General features: G+C 38.7%; 1 protein-coding gene across 2 annotated transcripts in view; it reads right to left on the bottom strand.

Annotated features, from left to right (window-relative positions):
- LOC138676470 (dual oxidase 1-like) overlaps nucleotides 1–16,730 on the bottom strand; it is an 80,511-nt gene that overhangs the window by 35,911 nt on the left and 27,870 nt on the right. For both annotated transcript variants that reach the window (XM_069765800.1, XM_069765801.1), the window contains 10 exons: nucleotides 16,171–16,261; nucleotides 13,107–13,209; nucleotides 12,809–12,972; nucleotides 11,404–11,567; nucleotides 8,504–8,622; nucleotides 6,989–7,126; nucleotides 6,759–6,875; nucleotides 4,815–5,017; nucleotides 2,661–2,846; nucleotides 2,100–2,316 (listed from right to left, as the gene is read on the bottom strand). In XM_069765800.1, the coding sequence (XP_069621901.1) occupies nucleotides 2,100–2,316; nucleotides 2,661–2,846; nucleotides 4,815–5,017; nucleotides 6,759–6,875; nucleotides 6,989–7,126; nucleotides 8,504–8,622; nucleotides 11,404–11,567; nucleotides 12,809–12,972; nucleotides 13,107–13,209; nucleotides 16,171–16,261 (1,502 nt within the window). The remainder of the gene's footprint in view (nucleotides 1–2,099; nucleotides 2,317–2,660; nucleotides 2,847–4,814; nucleotides 5,018–6,758; nucleotides 6,876–6,988; nucleotides 7,127–8,503; nucleotides 8,623–11,403; nucleotides 11,568–12,808; nucleotides 12,973–13,106; nucleotides 13,210–16,170; nucleotides 16,262–16,730) is intronic.

Here is a 16,730-nt window from a genome sequence, read left to right on the forward strand (position 1 = left end):
TAGTAATTGGCATTTTGTATTAACTTGTCTGCAATTTAACACAATACCTATTTTGTTTTATTTTTTTATTTTTTATTAATTTTACCTAAAGTCACCTTTAAAATTAAATTACCATATTTTTCGGACTATAAAGACACACCGGACCATAAAACACTCCTAGGTTTTAGAGGAAGAAAATAGAAAAAAAAATTGAAGCAAAAAAATGTGGTAAATTCTGTACTAATATCCCCTATCCTGGCATATATGGTCCTCTCATTCCCATCCTGGTATACATGTTCCCGTCATCTCTATCCTGGTATGCATGACCCCCCTCTTATCTATCCTGGTATCCATGGCCCCCTCATCCCAATCCTGGAATGCATGGCCCTCTAATCACCAATCCTGGTATGCATGGCCTCTTATCCCTATCCTGGTATGCATGGCCTCCTCATCCCTATTCTGGTATGCATGGCACCCTCATCCCCATTCTGGCATGCATACCCCCTTTTTCCCTATCTTGGTATGCATGGCACCCTCATCCCTATCCTGGTATGCATAGTCCCCTCATCCTCATTCTGGTATGCATCGTCCCCTTATCCCTATCCTGTATGCATATCGTTCATCCTCATCTTGGAATGCATGGCCCCTCATCTCCATCCTGGTATGCATGGCCTCCTCATTCCTATCCTGGTGTGCAGGATCCCCATCAGAAAAACATTAAAAAAATAAACCATTAATCTTAACTTCCCTGCACTCTGTCCCAGCATCCAGTTCTGACACAGCAGCTGATTTATGTTTGTAAGCAGTGCTTGGCAGTGATATCATCAGCTACTTACAAACAGAGGACAGCTGCCAGAATAATCACTGCTGTCCATGCCGATACTATGGGGGTAATGCAGCATATAATCATCTTCTTTAATAATGGGCACAGTGTTATCCGCAGTCAGCGGGTGATCACATATGCCCACTACTAAAGGGAATGAATATTCACTGCTCTCCCCTTCCATGGGTGTGGAGAGCAGTGAATATTCATTCTCTTTAATAGTGGGCAGACATGATCGCCCGGCCGCTGCAGGAAGCCGGCGGCTGAGACTACTCTGCCTACTATGGACGATGAATTTTCACTGCTCTCCACACCCTTGGGAGTGGAGAGCAGTGAATATTTATTCCCTTAAGTGCCAGGCACACTTCAGAGCCCATCAGTTGCAGGAAGCCGGCTGCTGCAGATAACAGTGTATCTGCTATTAAAGAGAAATGAATATTCACTGCTCTCCACTCCAATGTGTTTAGAGAGCAGTGAGTTTTCACCGATCTTTAGCAGCAGTCACAGGAGTTAGCCGCAGGAGCTGCTGCTCTGCCGCTGTTACTCCACCACCTCCCCATCCACACGCATAGTAAGTACATCTAGACTATAAGATGCACCCCCCATTTTCCTCCAAATGTTTGGAGGCAAAAAGTGCGTCTTATAGTCTGAAAAGTACGGCAAAGGTTCCATTTTATTTCAGCATATTGTTTCTGTCCTCCACATCAGTCCCAGTCTCTCATGTGCCCACCCCTAATCTAGTACGCATGGGGGTCTTTAGTTACTAGGCAATAGTTATTTTGTAAATTTTCAGAAAAGCCAATGCATAACAGTATTAACAGATGATCTTGGAGGAGAGAAGGATTGCACATGTTTAATTACAATGCCTGATACTTTTGCATTCCAGATCACTAGTTGTCACCAAAATTGTCCAGATTTACATCTATTGAAAACTCATACAAGCTTCCTAGAGTACATGTGAATGGGCAATTGGAGAGATAAATTTTAATCAAATTAGTATTTCGCTAACTGCTATGTAATGTGTATGGTTAAGCCAAGTCTAAACCACAAATTATGTCATCAATTCATGTATTGTACAATTTTAAACCCATGTTTGGGACAGGTTAGATGAGCATGATTTCCTGTACTTTTTGCTTGCACAACAAACAGCACAAGGAAAGCACATGGATCAATGTAATTGAATAGTTTATTCTCATCAGCAATTTTCTACATGATCAATATTTTAATTTTTCTTTTTCTTCTTTAAAATGCTTTAATACGTTCTTGTCAAGTAATTCTGAAAAAAAAACACTCTTACCTTTTAGTAACATACACAGTATATGACAGAATTCCTGAAAGGACAGGTAGCCATTTTCATCCTTGTCAGCCATGGAAAACATGGCTTCTACAAAATGGGCATTAGGATCGAGCCCTAATGATTCTGCAAACTCTTCTCTTGACAACTCACATTTTAGAGCTTCTGAAATGTCCCTTTTGGGAATGACCCCTGACTCTCTCCTTTCAATGTCAAACACCTAGGAGAAAGGATTACATTATTATACTAATTTTAATCATAAAACTGGCCTTAAAATATTACTGCAAGTTGGAGTTGAACTGTACTGTAGGATATTATAAGGACTCTAACCAAAACTAAATATAAGCAAGAACGTAGAGCCCGAAAATGTAGGTAATATATAGAGTGGTGCAAACTCCTGATACTGTACTTACACTTACGAACAAAAGTTGTCATTGTGGTTTATAGTGATAGGTGACCTGCAGAGCTCTGTGTCTTACATTCCCTCCCTAAATTGTTTGATTTTATTTTAATACATGTATTTTAACATTTCCCCTAAAATATAGAATACTTTAAATGTCTTACATGGGAAAGAGAATTTCTGAAAAACGTCTCCAGTATTTCTTGTCTCCTTTTCTTGGAAACGGATTCTTTTAACAGGTCTCTTTCTCGTAATGCAGTAACATTATAGGAAATTTCGTTTTCAGCAAAAAATTCCTTAAGCTTTTGGATGAACCCTGTTCGATCCATATTGTCATTAAAAAAGAGGACCTGTGGTACAATGTAATTTAGAAATAAGCATAAAGGCAAAAATATATGTGCTTTAAAAAACATTTGCTTTATTAATAATAATAATAATAATATTTATTTATATAGCGCCAACATATTCCGCAGCGCTTTACAGTTTAACAGCATCAAACACAACAGTCATAAGTAACAATGTTAACAATACAATAATTAAAGCAACACAAGACGACCCTGCTCGTGAGAGCTTACAATCTACAACGAGGTGGGGGAGATACAAAGTACAGGTGTGTATTTACAATGATGTATTTACAATGATGGTCCAGCCATCTTCAGGGAGTGGGGGATAGATGGAAGTAGTGAATGGGCTACACACACACAAACAAAATAACTGATTAGGGAACATGATAGGCCGCTCTGAACAAATGTGTTTTGAGGGAGCGCCTAAAACTATGCAAATTGTGGATGGTCCTAATTTCTTGGGGTAGAGCATTCCAGAGGATTGGCGCAGCATGGGAGAAGTCTTGTAGTCGGGAGTGGGAGGTACGGATTAGTGCAAAGGTTAGTCAAAAGTCATTTGCAGAGCGAAGAGGTCGGTTAGGCCGATAGACAGAAATAAGGGAGGAGATGTAAGAGGGTGCTGCACTGTGAAGAGCTTTGTGGGTGAGAACAAGTACTTTGAATTGTATTGTGACGCCCAGGAGACCGGGGTACTCAGCACCGGACCAATGGGGTCTGTCTCTTGAGGGGGATGTCACGGGTGGCTTGACCCGGTGCTGTGGCCTCAGGCAATGCACAGTGTAAGGGTATCGTGAGGGAACAGGCACTTACTCGATCAGCAGCATGTTCTCCCAGCGGTGATGATCCCGATCCTGGATAGATGGCTATTGTCCAAATGAAAGACTGAGGCACTGAAACATTTAACCAGTTTACTTCAACATAAAGGGATTTACAACCAGTCCTGACACCGGAGTCTGTATGGGAACTCTGAGTTACTTTGACCCTGCCGGGGTCTTCGCCTCTTATTGTACGCAGTTTCTGTGTGGCCCTGCTGCTGTATGTGAACTGGCTGCCGGCCCAATCTGTCCCCTCCGGGCCCTGGTTCGACGGGCAACCCGAGTCCTTTTATCGGCTTACCCCCTCCGGGAGTACCGCTGAACTCTGTGTCTGTTGCTGCGTCCGGCCCTAGTGAAGCTGATATCACCTCACGTTTTTCCGGATGCTGTATTATATATAATGAATACAGCCGCGGATCCGGTATCCGTCTTTGCGCCTGTTCTGGGTAGTGATTAATGCTACCCGGTTCTCACAATGTCCTTTTTCTCTGTCCCTCTTCTCCTCAGGCCGGTGATTTAGGCCTGGAAACAGTCACAGGACTGTTAGAAATTCAGCTGTATGACCTCTCACTTTCAGCTCCTTAGCCCAACTGCCATTTCTTCTCTCAGACCAGAATGGATCAAGGGGAGTCTCTGGAGCTCCCCCTTCTGGCCGGAGGTGGTAGTGTAGTCTTGCTATTTTAGTATTTGTATTTACTGTCAGTAACTATTTTTGTGGCAAATACCCCTAGGGGTGCCACATTATCCTGTAATGGGCAGCCAGTGTAATGATTGGCGAAGAGCAGATGCATCTGAGTAACGATTAGCTAGATAGATGACCCTGGCTGCTGCATTAAGGATTAACTGGAGAGGGGAAAGTCGAGTGAGGGGGAGGCCAATTAATAGAGCGTTGCAGTAGTCCAGGCGGGAGTGGATCAGGGTGACAGTGAGGGTTTTTGTTGTTTCTATGGTGAGAAAAGGGTGGATTCTGTATTACTTAAAGTAGTTGTCCAGCTTTGGAAAAAATAATTTATATATTTTACTAATGTGGCACCACATCTGTTCATCTAGTTTTGCAGATCATTTTTATTCAAAGGATTTTTTTTCTGTTTGCTAAGTCTGGAAAAATCCCTTAACACAGTGCATTTTATAATTTATGAAATGGTATCCATAATCTTACCAGGTCATACTCTTTGGGAATTTTCACACGAGCAACTTTGCTACCATCATTATTTGAAAGGGTGATCTCTACATTCTGCTGATGCTTAAAATTGATTGTCCTGGTCTTCGTTTTCTTGCTGTCAACAACCTTCATTATTTGGTTTGGATGAAGATTAATGAAAACTTGCTGGAAAGGTTCCTCTCCACCACACCATTCTGAGGCTAGAAAGACAAGTTATGTAGAAAAATAAAACAATGTCAATTAAATTGTACTGATGGAAAATAAAAAAAACTATCAAAAGCAATCACTAAGAAACAAACTCCTGAGGGCTGATGCGATTGTGCTTTTTTTCATTGTTGCATCTCCTTACATGGTGGAGGCCCTATTGTGTCCCTTCACGTACAGTGACTTATGTGTAGCTTCTATTTTCCCTCACAGAGGATCTATCATCAGGTAAAAAGTGGCCAGTTGTTGCTTTTAGTTCATTCCCAAAGTTCTCCAGAGTGTGCCATTTTTTTTTTATAAATCTGCGTTTTGGTTCTAGATATACAGGCTTTTTAGTGCTAATCTTGATGTCTTTACTAAAGAGGTGTGTCCCCCAGGATCATCTAGGGGCATGTCTTTAGGCGGTTCTGCATTATTTCTATGTGAGCTACACACCCTTGGCAAAGACCATAAAATTAGCATTAAATATATATGCCCATATGTCTGGAATTGTAATGCAGATTATAATTTATGGATAAAAATTATGTCATATTCAGGGGTGCAGAAGGAAAAAAATAAGATTATTCCACTTTTCACTTAGTGAGACATCCTATTTAAAGAAGCACTCCCATTAAAGTTTTCCTTCTATCAAAATATTGCAATCAACATACTTTATGTCATTGTGTACTTACAATTACTTATTTTGCCTTTCTACCCAGCTAATTGTTCTCTTTTGTTTGCTCCACATAGAAACAGGATATCTTGTACCTGCATTTATCATTCCCCTCTTTAACTCCTGACCCACATGCTCCTCTCCACTCTCCTCCCCCTCATCAGGAACTTTTGCAGTGACTCATGACTCATACATAGAAAATTGACCTCCCATTTCTACATAAAACTTAGAAGGATTCAGCTAATTAGTTTTAAATGACTAAATGTCATAGACCTAATGGAAAATAGAAGAATTAGCTGGGTAGAAAGGCAAGATGATTGCAACTTTGTAAGTACACAGTGCAATATAATATGATTATTGCAATATATTAAAAGCATAAAAAATGTGATGATAGTGCTTCTTTATCAATGTACACTAGTTCATGAACAATGAACACTAGTTTTCAATAAAAAAAATCTTTAGTATGTGTAAAAGAGCTACAATGTTACCAATCATTATCTTGGATTTAGTACCATTCTTCTCTACAGACACTGTCCATTATACTATATACAGATACTACTAAGTATCTAATAATATAATTCACTTTAGTGGAGAGATCATGGCACCTGGGCTGCACTTGTGTAAATGAAGAATCCTCGTTGGTAAAAAAAATGATGGTTTTTATTACACAAGGCTTGGTGAAGCCTGACTGGTGCCTGTTTAAAAAAAAAGCTAAAATGTCCACTTTTTTTACCTTAAAAAAGGCTCTAGTTTGTTGCTGAAATACATTGGTGTCATAAAAGCCTTAATTTTAAACCATCGAGTATTCTTCATTTCCACATCTCAGCCCAGGTACCAAGATCACTCCACTAAAGTTAATTACTATCTGGAAGAACTTGTTCTCCAGCCACGGGGCTGAAGCCATGGACTCTAAGGCTCTTGTTCACATACAACTACTCCAGGTGAGCACCACCATCACGCTCACTCTCATTTCTCTTGCGGTAGTGCTGTATTATGCGCTTATGTCACAACCAGACTTCGCTAGTGAATAATTGTAACACATTTTTAATATTTTTATAAGTAATGCATGTGCAACAGCTCATTACCTGGAAAGCCTTCTCTGTTATTCTTATTACTAAATCCACAGCCTTCAGTTTTGGGCTGCATCTTGAGGAAAGTGTGCTTTCGATATTTTGCAACCAACAGAGCAATAATTAAACTCACTGAAAAGAATAGAATATATGGAAAGTCAAACACCAATTTGGGGTGACAACAACCTGATGGTATTGGCTTCATGCAGTGATGATAGTGATATCTAGTTCTTAAACAGTTTTACCTATAGGAAGACAACAAAGAGCAGCAATTGTAATTCCAAATCCCACAGCACATCCTTCAAAGTAATCAATAACCATAATAGGGACACACTTCTCCATATCTTCAGACTGTAGCTGTTTGGGTTGAGGACATGGATCATCTGAGTAAAGAAATGCAGTTAATTTTTCTTTTGTGCTTATTAAACTATTTTCCAGCTTTTTCAATACAGAAGTGAGTAGTATATTATATTATTATAGTGTAAGCACATGCAATATTATATGACGAAGGAGCTTTCTGCAAAAGTAATCTGAAAATATCTTCTGCAGGAAGATCAACAGAGGCTATGAACCGTTAAAGATGATGTCAACACTGATGATATTTACAGACATGTCAATGGAAGAATTTTATTCATGTGCAGTTAAATTATAAAAAGCATAATTATAAGCATATTTTTAGTATATTATTTTTTTCTAAACAATTAAAGTTTTGCAGGTGCTGGATTGTTGGCTGAGTTACTATACAGCATTTTTTAAATTCTGTTTAAGAAGAGGGTTGAATTTTTTTTAATTTTAAAAACATGTAACTATGAAAACTTTTTTTTTCCATTTAACAGTGCATGTCTTTGTTTGCATACATTTGACTAGTCCAATTTGACTACTAGGATATTATACTGCAGCCTTCTGTCACATTTTAGTTTCTGTAAGTGTATCTATCAACTTAGCAAGTTATGTTCTTCTTGGCAAGGTTTTAAAAATTGGAGTTAAAAAAATTGTCAAACGTTAAAGGAATGGTCCGAAATACTAATTAATTTTCATCCTAAGTGAATAATCTAATCTTTTTTCTAACATACTTTATTTGTGCACAATGACAGTGCTCCCTCTCAAGCTCAGATCAGTAGTAATGAGCCGGCAACAGAGCGCATTGTCAGTGTGCGTTGTAAGAATATACCCACAAGCAATTCCCTCGCAAGTGACGTCACTTATAGTGTAGTGGAGTTACTCATGCAGATGTCTGGGAAAGTTGGTCTGATCTCGGAATGCAATGTTTGGACTGGTCACGGCTCTCCCGACTTGATCATGCCAGTTTCATAAAAATATATGAAGCTTACATGCTCCGGTCGGGAGAATGTGGCCAGTCCGTGCATTGTGCGATAGTGGTCTGTGTTCAGACCGACTTGCATGGACGTTTCCATGAGCCCTTAGAAGGCTATAATTTGTGGACAATTTTTACATTTTTCAAACATGAAACCCATTTTGACCCTGTTGGATTTACTTAGCTTTTATCAAACACTTGTGACTGATTATGTGTAATAATCAGAATCTAAGTACAGAACTTTTTTATACTTTAACTTAGTTCATCTTCCAATGAAATAACACTATTTCTTATTATCTAAGGGGAATAATTGTGGTTATTGATAAAAAAAATCCTTCTCAATGTCTTAATCATAATGTTTAAATTTTAAATTGCACCAGTAATAGAATGATTTCATTAGCACTTAAAATAGCTTCTCAAGGCAAAATAATTTCAAGAATCTCACTGTTTGTCCAGTGGAAGACATTGTTCTGCGTTATGTTATCCAATGCATCAGCGACCGCGGCGAGGACATCATGAAAGCTGGTGTTTCTTATCTCAGATATTTCATCCTCTGTAAATAAACTACACACCAATTGCATACATCAGCGTATTGTTAGAATGACAAAAACAACAGTGTTAGGAAATGATTGCTCATTGCGAAAGGTTGCATGTTTAGGGTTTTCCACAAGCTGAGTATTACATACTAATGACTAGTAAAAATTTTTACATTTTTACGCCCCATAATTTTTCTGAAATATAATTGTGTTTTTTATCTCTATTCTAGGATTTTCTTTATATATAGTATGTCACATTTCGACAAATTGGATACATAAAAATGTAGGAAATCTAGGGAAATATTCCTCATACAAGTATTCAGTGTCATTGTTTGGATAAGAATATTTAAAACTACCTTGAGTTGAAGTGAAGAAAGATACTCTATAGTAATAAATAATAATAATAGTAATAATACTCAGCAATCACAAAAAGTAACAGCAAGAAAAGACAAAAAGCCACTTGTTTTTACCCTCAACATGATTTCTAAGAACATTTATCATCCATCAAAATATTAATATTTTATGCAATATAGTTTTAGCACTTGTCACCTTCCTCACCTACTTGAACCTCTGCCAGTAATTTCTTGGGAAAGTCCATCCCTTGTATGTGCCCTGTTAGTCATAGTAATATTTACTAACATTAAATCCATGTGACTAATTTCTTGTTAAATTCTGGTTATCTTATGTGGTGGATTTGATTTGGAGTAAATACATAAGGAAATGATTGTGATTGTGAAGCAATAAGGAAGTACAGATAATAATGCAAGTCCTTATTTCACACCAATATAGTTGTGTTATTAAACTTATATTTAAATTTTTTATATTAATTCAACATCCGATCGTATGATAATAATACCAATAGTAATATCAATCACTTGTAAATTTTTAACTTCCCTTACTTCATCTTCTCCAGTTTAGATGGAGAAAAGTCTGTGAGACATCATCACACTATGGGCTTGTGCACGCAAACAATAAAATTGGACAAGTGCTATCATTGTTTTTGACAGATAGTAACTATCCCCCTGTTATTCTATGGCTCGTGCACATTTGTGATTTTATCCTGAGATCCAGACTGTCCGAGGAAAAAATCACAGCATGCACGAGTTGCATCCGATTATTGTCTCGCACTCTGCCATTCATGATTATGGGTTCAAGGAAAAAATCCGACTGCACTTGGATGACAACCAAGGGTGGTCCAATTTTCACGGACATCCCAAAAAATCGGATAACACTTTGGAGTAAACTTTGATTAAATTCTAACCAGAGTTTGATCAGAGTGTGATTAGCATAATTGGACTGATTTTCTTGGATGAGAGAAAAATGGTAAAATGATCCTAACCTAAAAGTGGCTATATGTATTAGACTCAGGCTGGTATACATTAGTTTGGCAGATGCAAGTAAATAAAGATCAAAAAGCCAAAACTTTGGAATAATCAATTTTCGCATCCTGATCTTTGTCCTCAAAGGAGATAAGCCTCCGCCAAAGTTGTCTATGCTCGCCTCTTGCCTTTTATAACATATGCACACTTTACTTATCTATTTGTACACATCAGTAATGTCAGATAGGTGGAAAATACAATGACATTTTAATGCCCTATTAATAAAAGATATATTCTATCTGCATAGGTCCGCCCTCATTTTGATGAATATTTTGCAATTAGGAGACAACAGTATAAGCATATTATTAGTATTGTGTATCTATGTGACCTAACCTTTCAGTGATATATTTGCTTAGTCATTAAAACTGTGGTCTTTAGATGGTCATATCATCCACCCTGGACTTTATTCCATATTCGGTCATTCCAATCGTGATCATTATCAAGCAGCTCTATAAAACTTAGATGACATCATGTGATAATGGACAAACAGCTGTATTATTGCAGCCTGTTCGAATATCCTACTTATAAACGTGACTAGCATATGATCTAATATATAATTGCCTAGAATACTACTTCCTGCAATTTGTGCCAACTTCCGTGCCTTTGTCCGGAGCTAATGTCCGGAGCTAATGTCCGGAGCTAATGTCCGGAGCTAATGTCCGGAGCTAATGTCCGGAGATTAATTGCCTAGAATACTACTTCCTGCAATTTGTGCCAACTTCCGTGGCTTTGTCCGGAGCTAATGTCCGGAGCTAATGTCCGGAGCTAATGTGCGGAGATAATGTCCGGAGCTAATGTCCGGAGCTAATGTCCGGAGCTAATGTCCGGAGATAAGTGACGTCAACAGTGTCCAGTGTCTGATTGGTTGCCGCCTGCTGCGAGCGACCAATCAAAAACGTGCCGTACTGTGACACACTCCGCCCGCCATTTTGGTGTGATTTTTGAATTTTTACCTCACAGCAAGTTTCTACTGCGTGGAGGCGGGCCCAGTGACGTTGCTCTTCAAGCTCCTGACGAATTTCGTCAAAAAAATGATAATACCATTTACCAAAACTATATATATTTAGTTGTGAAGTGGTTCAGTGACATTTTCACACCAATTTTGAACTTTTGTTTGGTGTTTTCTCCATATACTGCCTATTATTCACTGACTGTTATACTGAGAGACTGCCGTTTATTAACCTCTTCTTTGCCACATTGGGTATATTGCTCTATTATTTGCCACATAAGGACATTGACCATTATTGCCCAGCAATTTCTCTGCAATATAAACTGCCTATTTATTAATATCTGCATTCCTGCAAAGAACTAATTCTTACATTTGAATAAATAAAGTATATATGGATTCTAGACTCCCGATTCTTTAGAATCGGGCTGCCATCTAGTTTTACAATAAAGTTATACAGTTAACAATCTAATGAAATACTTACTCATTTTTTACATTTTCAAACCAAAATCTGTCTCCTTCTCTTATTCGAACAAATTGACTTAGAATGATTTTGGATATAAGTTCACCTGGGCCTCCATCAATTTCTGACAAGATTCCGGGAATAAGCTCCAACTTTTCAATGTCATTGCCATATAATTCTTCAAGCTAATTTATAGAATGAAAGGACAATTTATAACTATCTGCCAATTATATATAACCAGTTATAGTTTAGGCTCAAAGTTAATTGCACGTGTTTGTCTTGAAGCTAAGCTAGAAATGCAATCAGGCTTTTACTGGACGTTTTGGGGTCCTGTATATAAATATCCATTATTTCCTGGAGCGAGCACCCTCTAGAGTTGAGGTCCCCAACCTGTAGCTCGTGAGAACATATAGTGTGGCTCACAACTGTATTCCAGCTTGGTCTGTTAGTACCAGCTTTAGCAAATAACTTTGAAAAGAAAGCTTTGAGATGGGGACTTTTGTGAACAGCCCTGCACAGAAGAGCAGATCTGGATCATATATACTGGTGGGGAGGAGAGGGTAAATACAGTAAACTGGAGATAGGATGGTTCTGCTAGATAGATGGATACATGAGGCTAAATGCAATAGTGTGGTACATGTGCATGATGCAAGAATACTGAAAGGGAGTAAACTTGCAACCCCTGGATGTAAAAGTATTGCCTATAAACGAAGGAGGCACATGGTTTCAGTAGGGAAGTTTTGGCTGTCTTCATTCCGAGACAGTGATGTTCCATTGTGTAAGTGAGAGAGGTCTTGCTGAATGGAGCTCTTGATCATTTCTCAAGGGTGAATGCGGCTCTCAAGGTAAGAAAGGTTGGTGACCACATGGGGACCACTTGCACTTTTGCACTGACAGACTACTCCTATTAAAGGAGTTCTCCAGAAAGGGAGGGTTATTAGGAGATGTCACTCTCAGAACGGTACTACGATGCTGCTAAATCTGTGTACATCTTCATTCATACATCTGCTATATTGAAACCACTTTTCACCACTTTTCACATCTAATCAATGATACCAGAGAACGTCACCCAGGAATTAAATTGAAAGGTGCAATATCTAGTGACCTTTGCGCTCCCACTACATACAGTATCTCTTTTTTTAGAAAGCAATAACGGATGACATAAGCAATGCTGTTTATGATGTGACAAGCACACACAGTATAATGAAGTAATATAATATCACACAAAACAAGTGACTTATCCTCTTTTCTCAAAGGTTGATGATAAATAGATAAACATTTCACAGCAATCCAATGGTAATCAGTACAGTATCTGCCATCTCATGTCTCCATAATTAAAAATCTGATCAATTTTTCTCTTTGTACAAAATGATTGCAAATGTATACAAGTATTATTAATCGATGTACATTGGAAAAGTTCACTAACCTGTTTACTTATGTTTGAATTAGTGATATTGATCCAATCTATAGCGGGAAGTCCATAATGTTTTCTCAATTTATTATAACTAGGGAGACCCATGTCTCTCCCACGTAGGATACTAGTAGCCAACAAGTCTGTTCGAGAATATTTAATCTGTCCATACCAGTAGTCTAAAAAACAGCAATGTCCACAGGAGATCAGTTTCAGTTTTTATTTTTGTAAATAGTACCCTATTACTATTAGTAAAAACATTGCTGGTACAAGTCACAGATTGCAGTAGGAATAACAATTCTTCAGATTTTACCTCTTAAATCTGACACTACAATGTGATCTTCTTTCTCGGCTATTTGAGAACACATGCCCAGCAACAAATGATTAAAATCATCTTTGGACTTCAGGTTTGGGTTCTGAGAAAATATAGAGAAAATAAAATTAAAGTTTTCTCATGAGAGGCATTTACTCTTCGTTATATTTGGAATGCTAGTGCCTAGGAATGAAAAAAGTAGCTACATTTCTACTCACTAGTGGTTGGATGTTGATCGGAATATGAGATCTCCATCGTGGAGATAGATGTGGGTCCCTGACATGGGAACCTGCCCTGAATAGAGTGGGCTCAGCTTCTGAGTCCACTCCATACACAGCAACCTAACACTTCTGTATATGTACATTGGTGTACATGGTATACATGTACATGGGTAGGTGTAATATTTGCAAGAGATGCAGGATAGAAATGGCATAATGCCCAACATATAACAAAAGATGTACCAGAATCGTTTTTTCATAATAAATACATCTATTACTAAAACTAACAATACAATGTAATATAATCATTAAATTTAATATTTAATTGGTATCACTACAATGCACATAAAAATAATAAATTACCGTATATACATTTTTTGGGCTGAAAGTCTCCCTCTCGGCCTATACTCGAGTTATATCCAGGGGTTGGCAGGGGAGGGGGAGCGGGGGCTATCTAATTATACTCACCTGCTCCTGGCGGGGTCCCTGCAGGTCCCTGCTTCCCTGGCGCTACAGCTTCTTCCTGTACTGAGCGGTCACATGGTACCGCTGATTAAAGTAATGAATATGCGGCTCCACCTCCCATAGGGGTGGAGCCGCATATTCATTACTGTAATGAGCTGTAATGGTGACTGCTCAGTACAGGAAGAAGCTGCAACGCCGGGGAAGCAGGGACTGCACAGCGCCAGGATCAGGTGAGTTTAACGGAGAGGGGAGCGCAGCGCTGCATGATATTCACCTCTCCCCATTCCAGCGCCACTCCTTCTTCAGCATCTTCTGCAGTGACGCTCAGGTCAGAGGGCGCGATGACGTGGCTAGTGTGTGCCCCCTGCCTGAACGTCAGTGCAGAAGAAGTCAGTGGAGCGGCGCCGGAACGAAGTCAGGTGAATATTGAAAGTGCCGGGGGCCTGAGCGACAGAGAGGTGAGTATGTGATTTTTTTTTATCACAGCAACAGCAAATGGGGCAAGTGTCTGTATGGAGCATCTTATGGGGCCATAATCAACGTTTGTGCAGGATTATATGGGGCAAGTGTCTGTGTGGAGAATCTTATTGGGCCGTAATCAACGTTTGTGCAGCATTATATGGGGCAAGTATCTGTATGGAGCATCTTATCGGGCCATAATCAACGTTTGTGCAGGATTATATGGGGCAAGTGTATGTGTGGAGCATCTTATTGGGCCGAAATCAACGTTTGTGCAGCATTATATGGGGCAAGTGTCTGTATGGAGCATCTTATGGGGCCATAATCAACGTTTGTGCAGCATTATATGGGGCAAGTGTCTGTATGGAGCATCTTATGGGGCCATAATCAACGTTTGTGCAGCACTATATGGGGCAAATATCTTTACGGAGCATCTTATGGGGCCATATTTAACATTTGTGCAGCATTATATGAGGCAAGTGTCTGTATGGAGCATCTTATGGGGCCATAATCAACGTTTGTGCAGCACTATATGGGGCAAATATCTTTACGGAGCATCTTATGGGGCCATAATTAACATCTGTGGAGCATTATATGGGGCAAGTGTCTGTATGGAGCATCTTATGGGGTCATTATTAACCTTTTTGCAGGATTATATGGGGCATATTTTAATATGGAGCATCTTATGGGGCCATCATAAACTTTATGAAGCATTATATGGGGCATATTTGTATATGGAGCATCTTATCGGGCCCATCATGAACTGTATGGAGCATTATATGGGGCTCCTGATTCAATATGGATATTCAAAAACACTTAACCTACTGATGTCTCAATTAATTTTAATTTTATTGTTATCTATTTTTACTTTTGACATTTACCGGTAGCTGCTGCATTTTCCACCCTAGGGTTATACTCGAGTCATTAAGTTTTCCCAGTTTTTTGTGGCAAAATTAGGGGGGTTGGCTTATGATCACGTCAGCTTATACTTGAGTATATATGGTGTGTATGGATATTAGCAATAAGCATATTGATTTACTGTACAAGACCCTGGTCTTGTAGCACAACAGTATTCCTTTACCATTGGGTGGCAGCACTGCGAATCTCGTCCTATATGTTATGATCCCTGGTTCAATTTTTGATTAGCAGCCTGACGCAACAGTATTCATGTATCCCTCGATAATGATGTCATGATTATGCTAGGATAGTTTATCAAAGAAGTTGACCAGAATGCAGACAGGTAGGAGGAGGTTCGCCGCCAGCAATTAAATAATACTGATGTGGTTTCTGTACCAGCATCCTGCTACTTTATTTGCATATATCACTTGTGGACAGTGCAGTGGCTCACTGGTTAGCAATGTAGCTGCAGAGCTGGGGTCCAGGACTTAAATTCCAAGGAGTTTATACTGTATATTCTCCTCGTGCTTTGGTGCATTTCCTTAAGGTTCTCTGATTTCCTCCCACACTCCAAACACATACTGGTGGGGAATGCAGATTGTGAGCCCCAATTGGGACAGTGATATCAATGTTTGTAAAGCGCTGGGGAAATTAGTGGCTTATTTAAGTGAGAAAATAATTTTCTAATGGATATTTCAAATGCATTCTACTTTCTGTAGAATCTAACTATCTAGTTGCCATAACTGCAAGTGACAGCAGGAAATGCAATGACATAATGGTCCTGTTGCCCAACAAAGTATATAATGTACTGAGCCCACCTGTCGAATCCCATGGAAGTGCTTTCGAGAGTCTCCTATTTGTCTAGGAAAATATTGTTAATTTCAATGGCACAGATATCGTTATCCTTGTAAGGCAGATGTCAGCAGACTTTTTTTTTCGCTTAAACACATCTTCCGATAGTTTCTTTTAACATGTCCATCTTTTCAGATCATTTAAAACTTACTTTCATATTTCATCACACTGACCTTTCTGCTCCAGTAATTGTTGCACAAGCGAAGCGCAGAGGAAATTCCACCATCCAAATTCGTCACATTAAGAAATTGACAACTTTTATCTCTAGAATCATATTTAGGTATAGATTAACAGTGCACATAAAATAAATGCTTATATACAGTAAAACAAATATCAAACCAAACTGTTTTATTACTTTATTTACATCTTCTAAAAAAAACACTTAAAGAAATTCATACAATATGTATTGTCTCATCATCATGGAGATTCACTATGTATCTCTGTGGTTTTGAGGTGATACTTACCTCTTATACTTTTGTGTGAATTCCTTTGAATCCAGTTACATTTTCCCTAATTCCAGTTAGAATCAGAATTTTCATCTGATGCTAATTTGAAATTGCTACTTTTGGTTTTAAAAAGCATGGTTTATTAAAATTTTGCGCATGCTATGAACAAGAGCTATACGCAGCTGAGGAGAAAAGCAAAAATAGGGTCTTATCCGGTAATAATAATCAGGGATATTATCAATATATAGTATGCTAACCTGATCCCCCATTGTGTGGCTGCTGCAGAT

This window comes from Ranitomeya imitator, chromosome 4, assembly GCF_032444005.1.
Source record: "Ranitomeya imitator isolate aRanImi1 chromosome 4, aRanImi1.pri, whole genome shotgun sequence".
Classification (NCBI taxonomy): domain Eukaryota; kingdom Metazoa; phylum Chordata; class Amphibia; order Anura; family Dendrobatidae; genus Ranitomeya; species Ranitomeya imitator.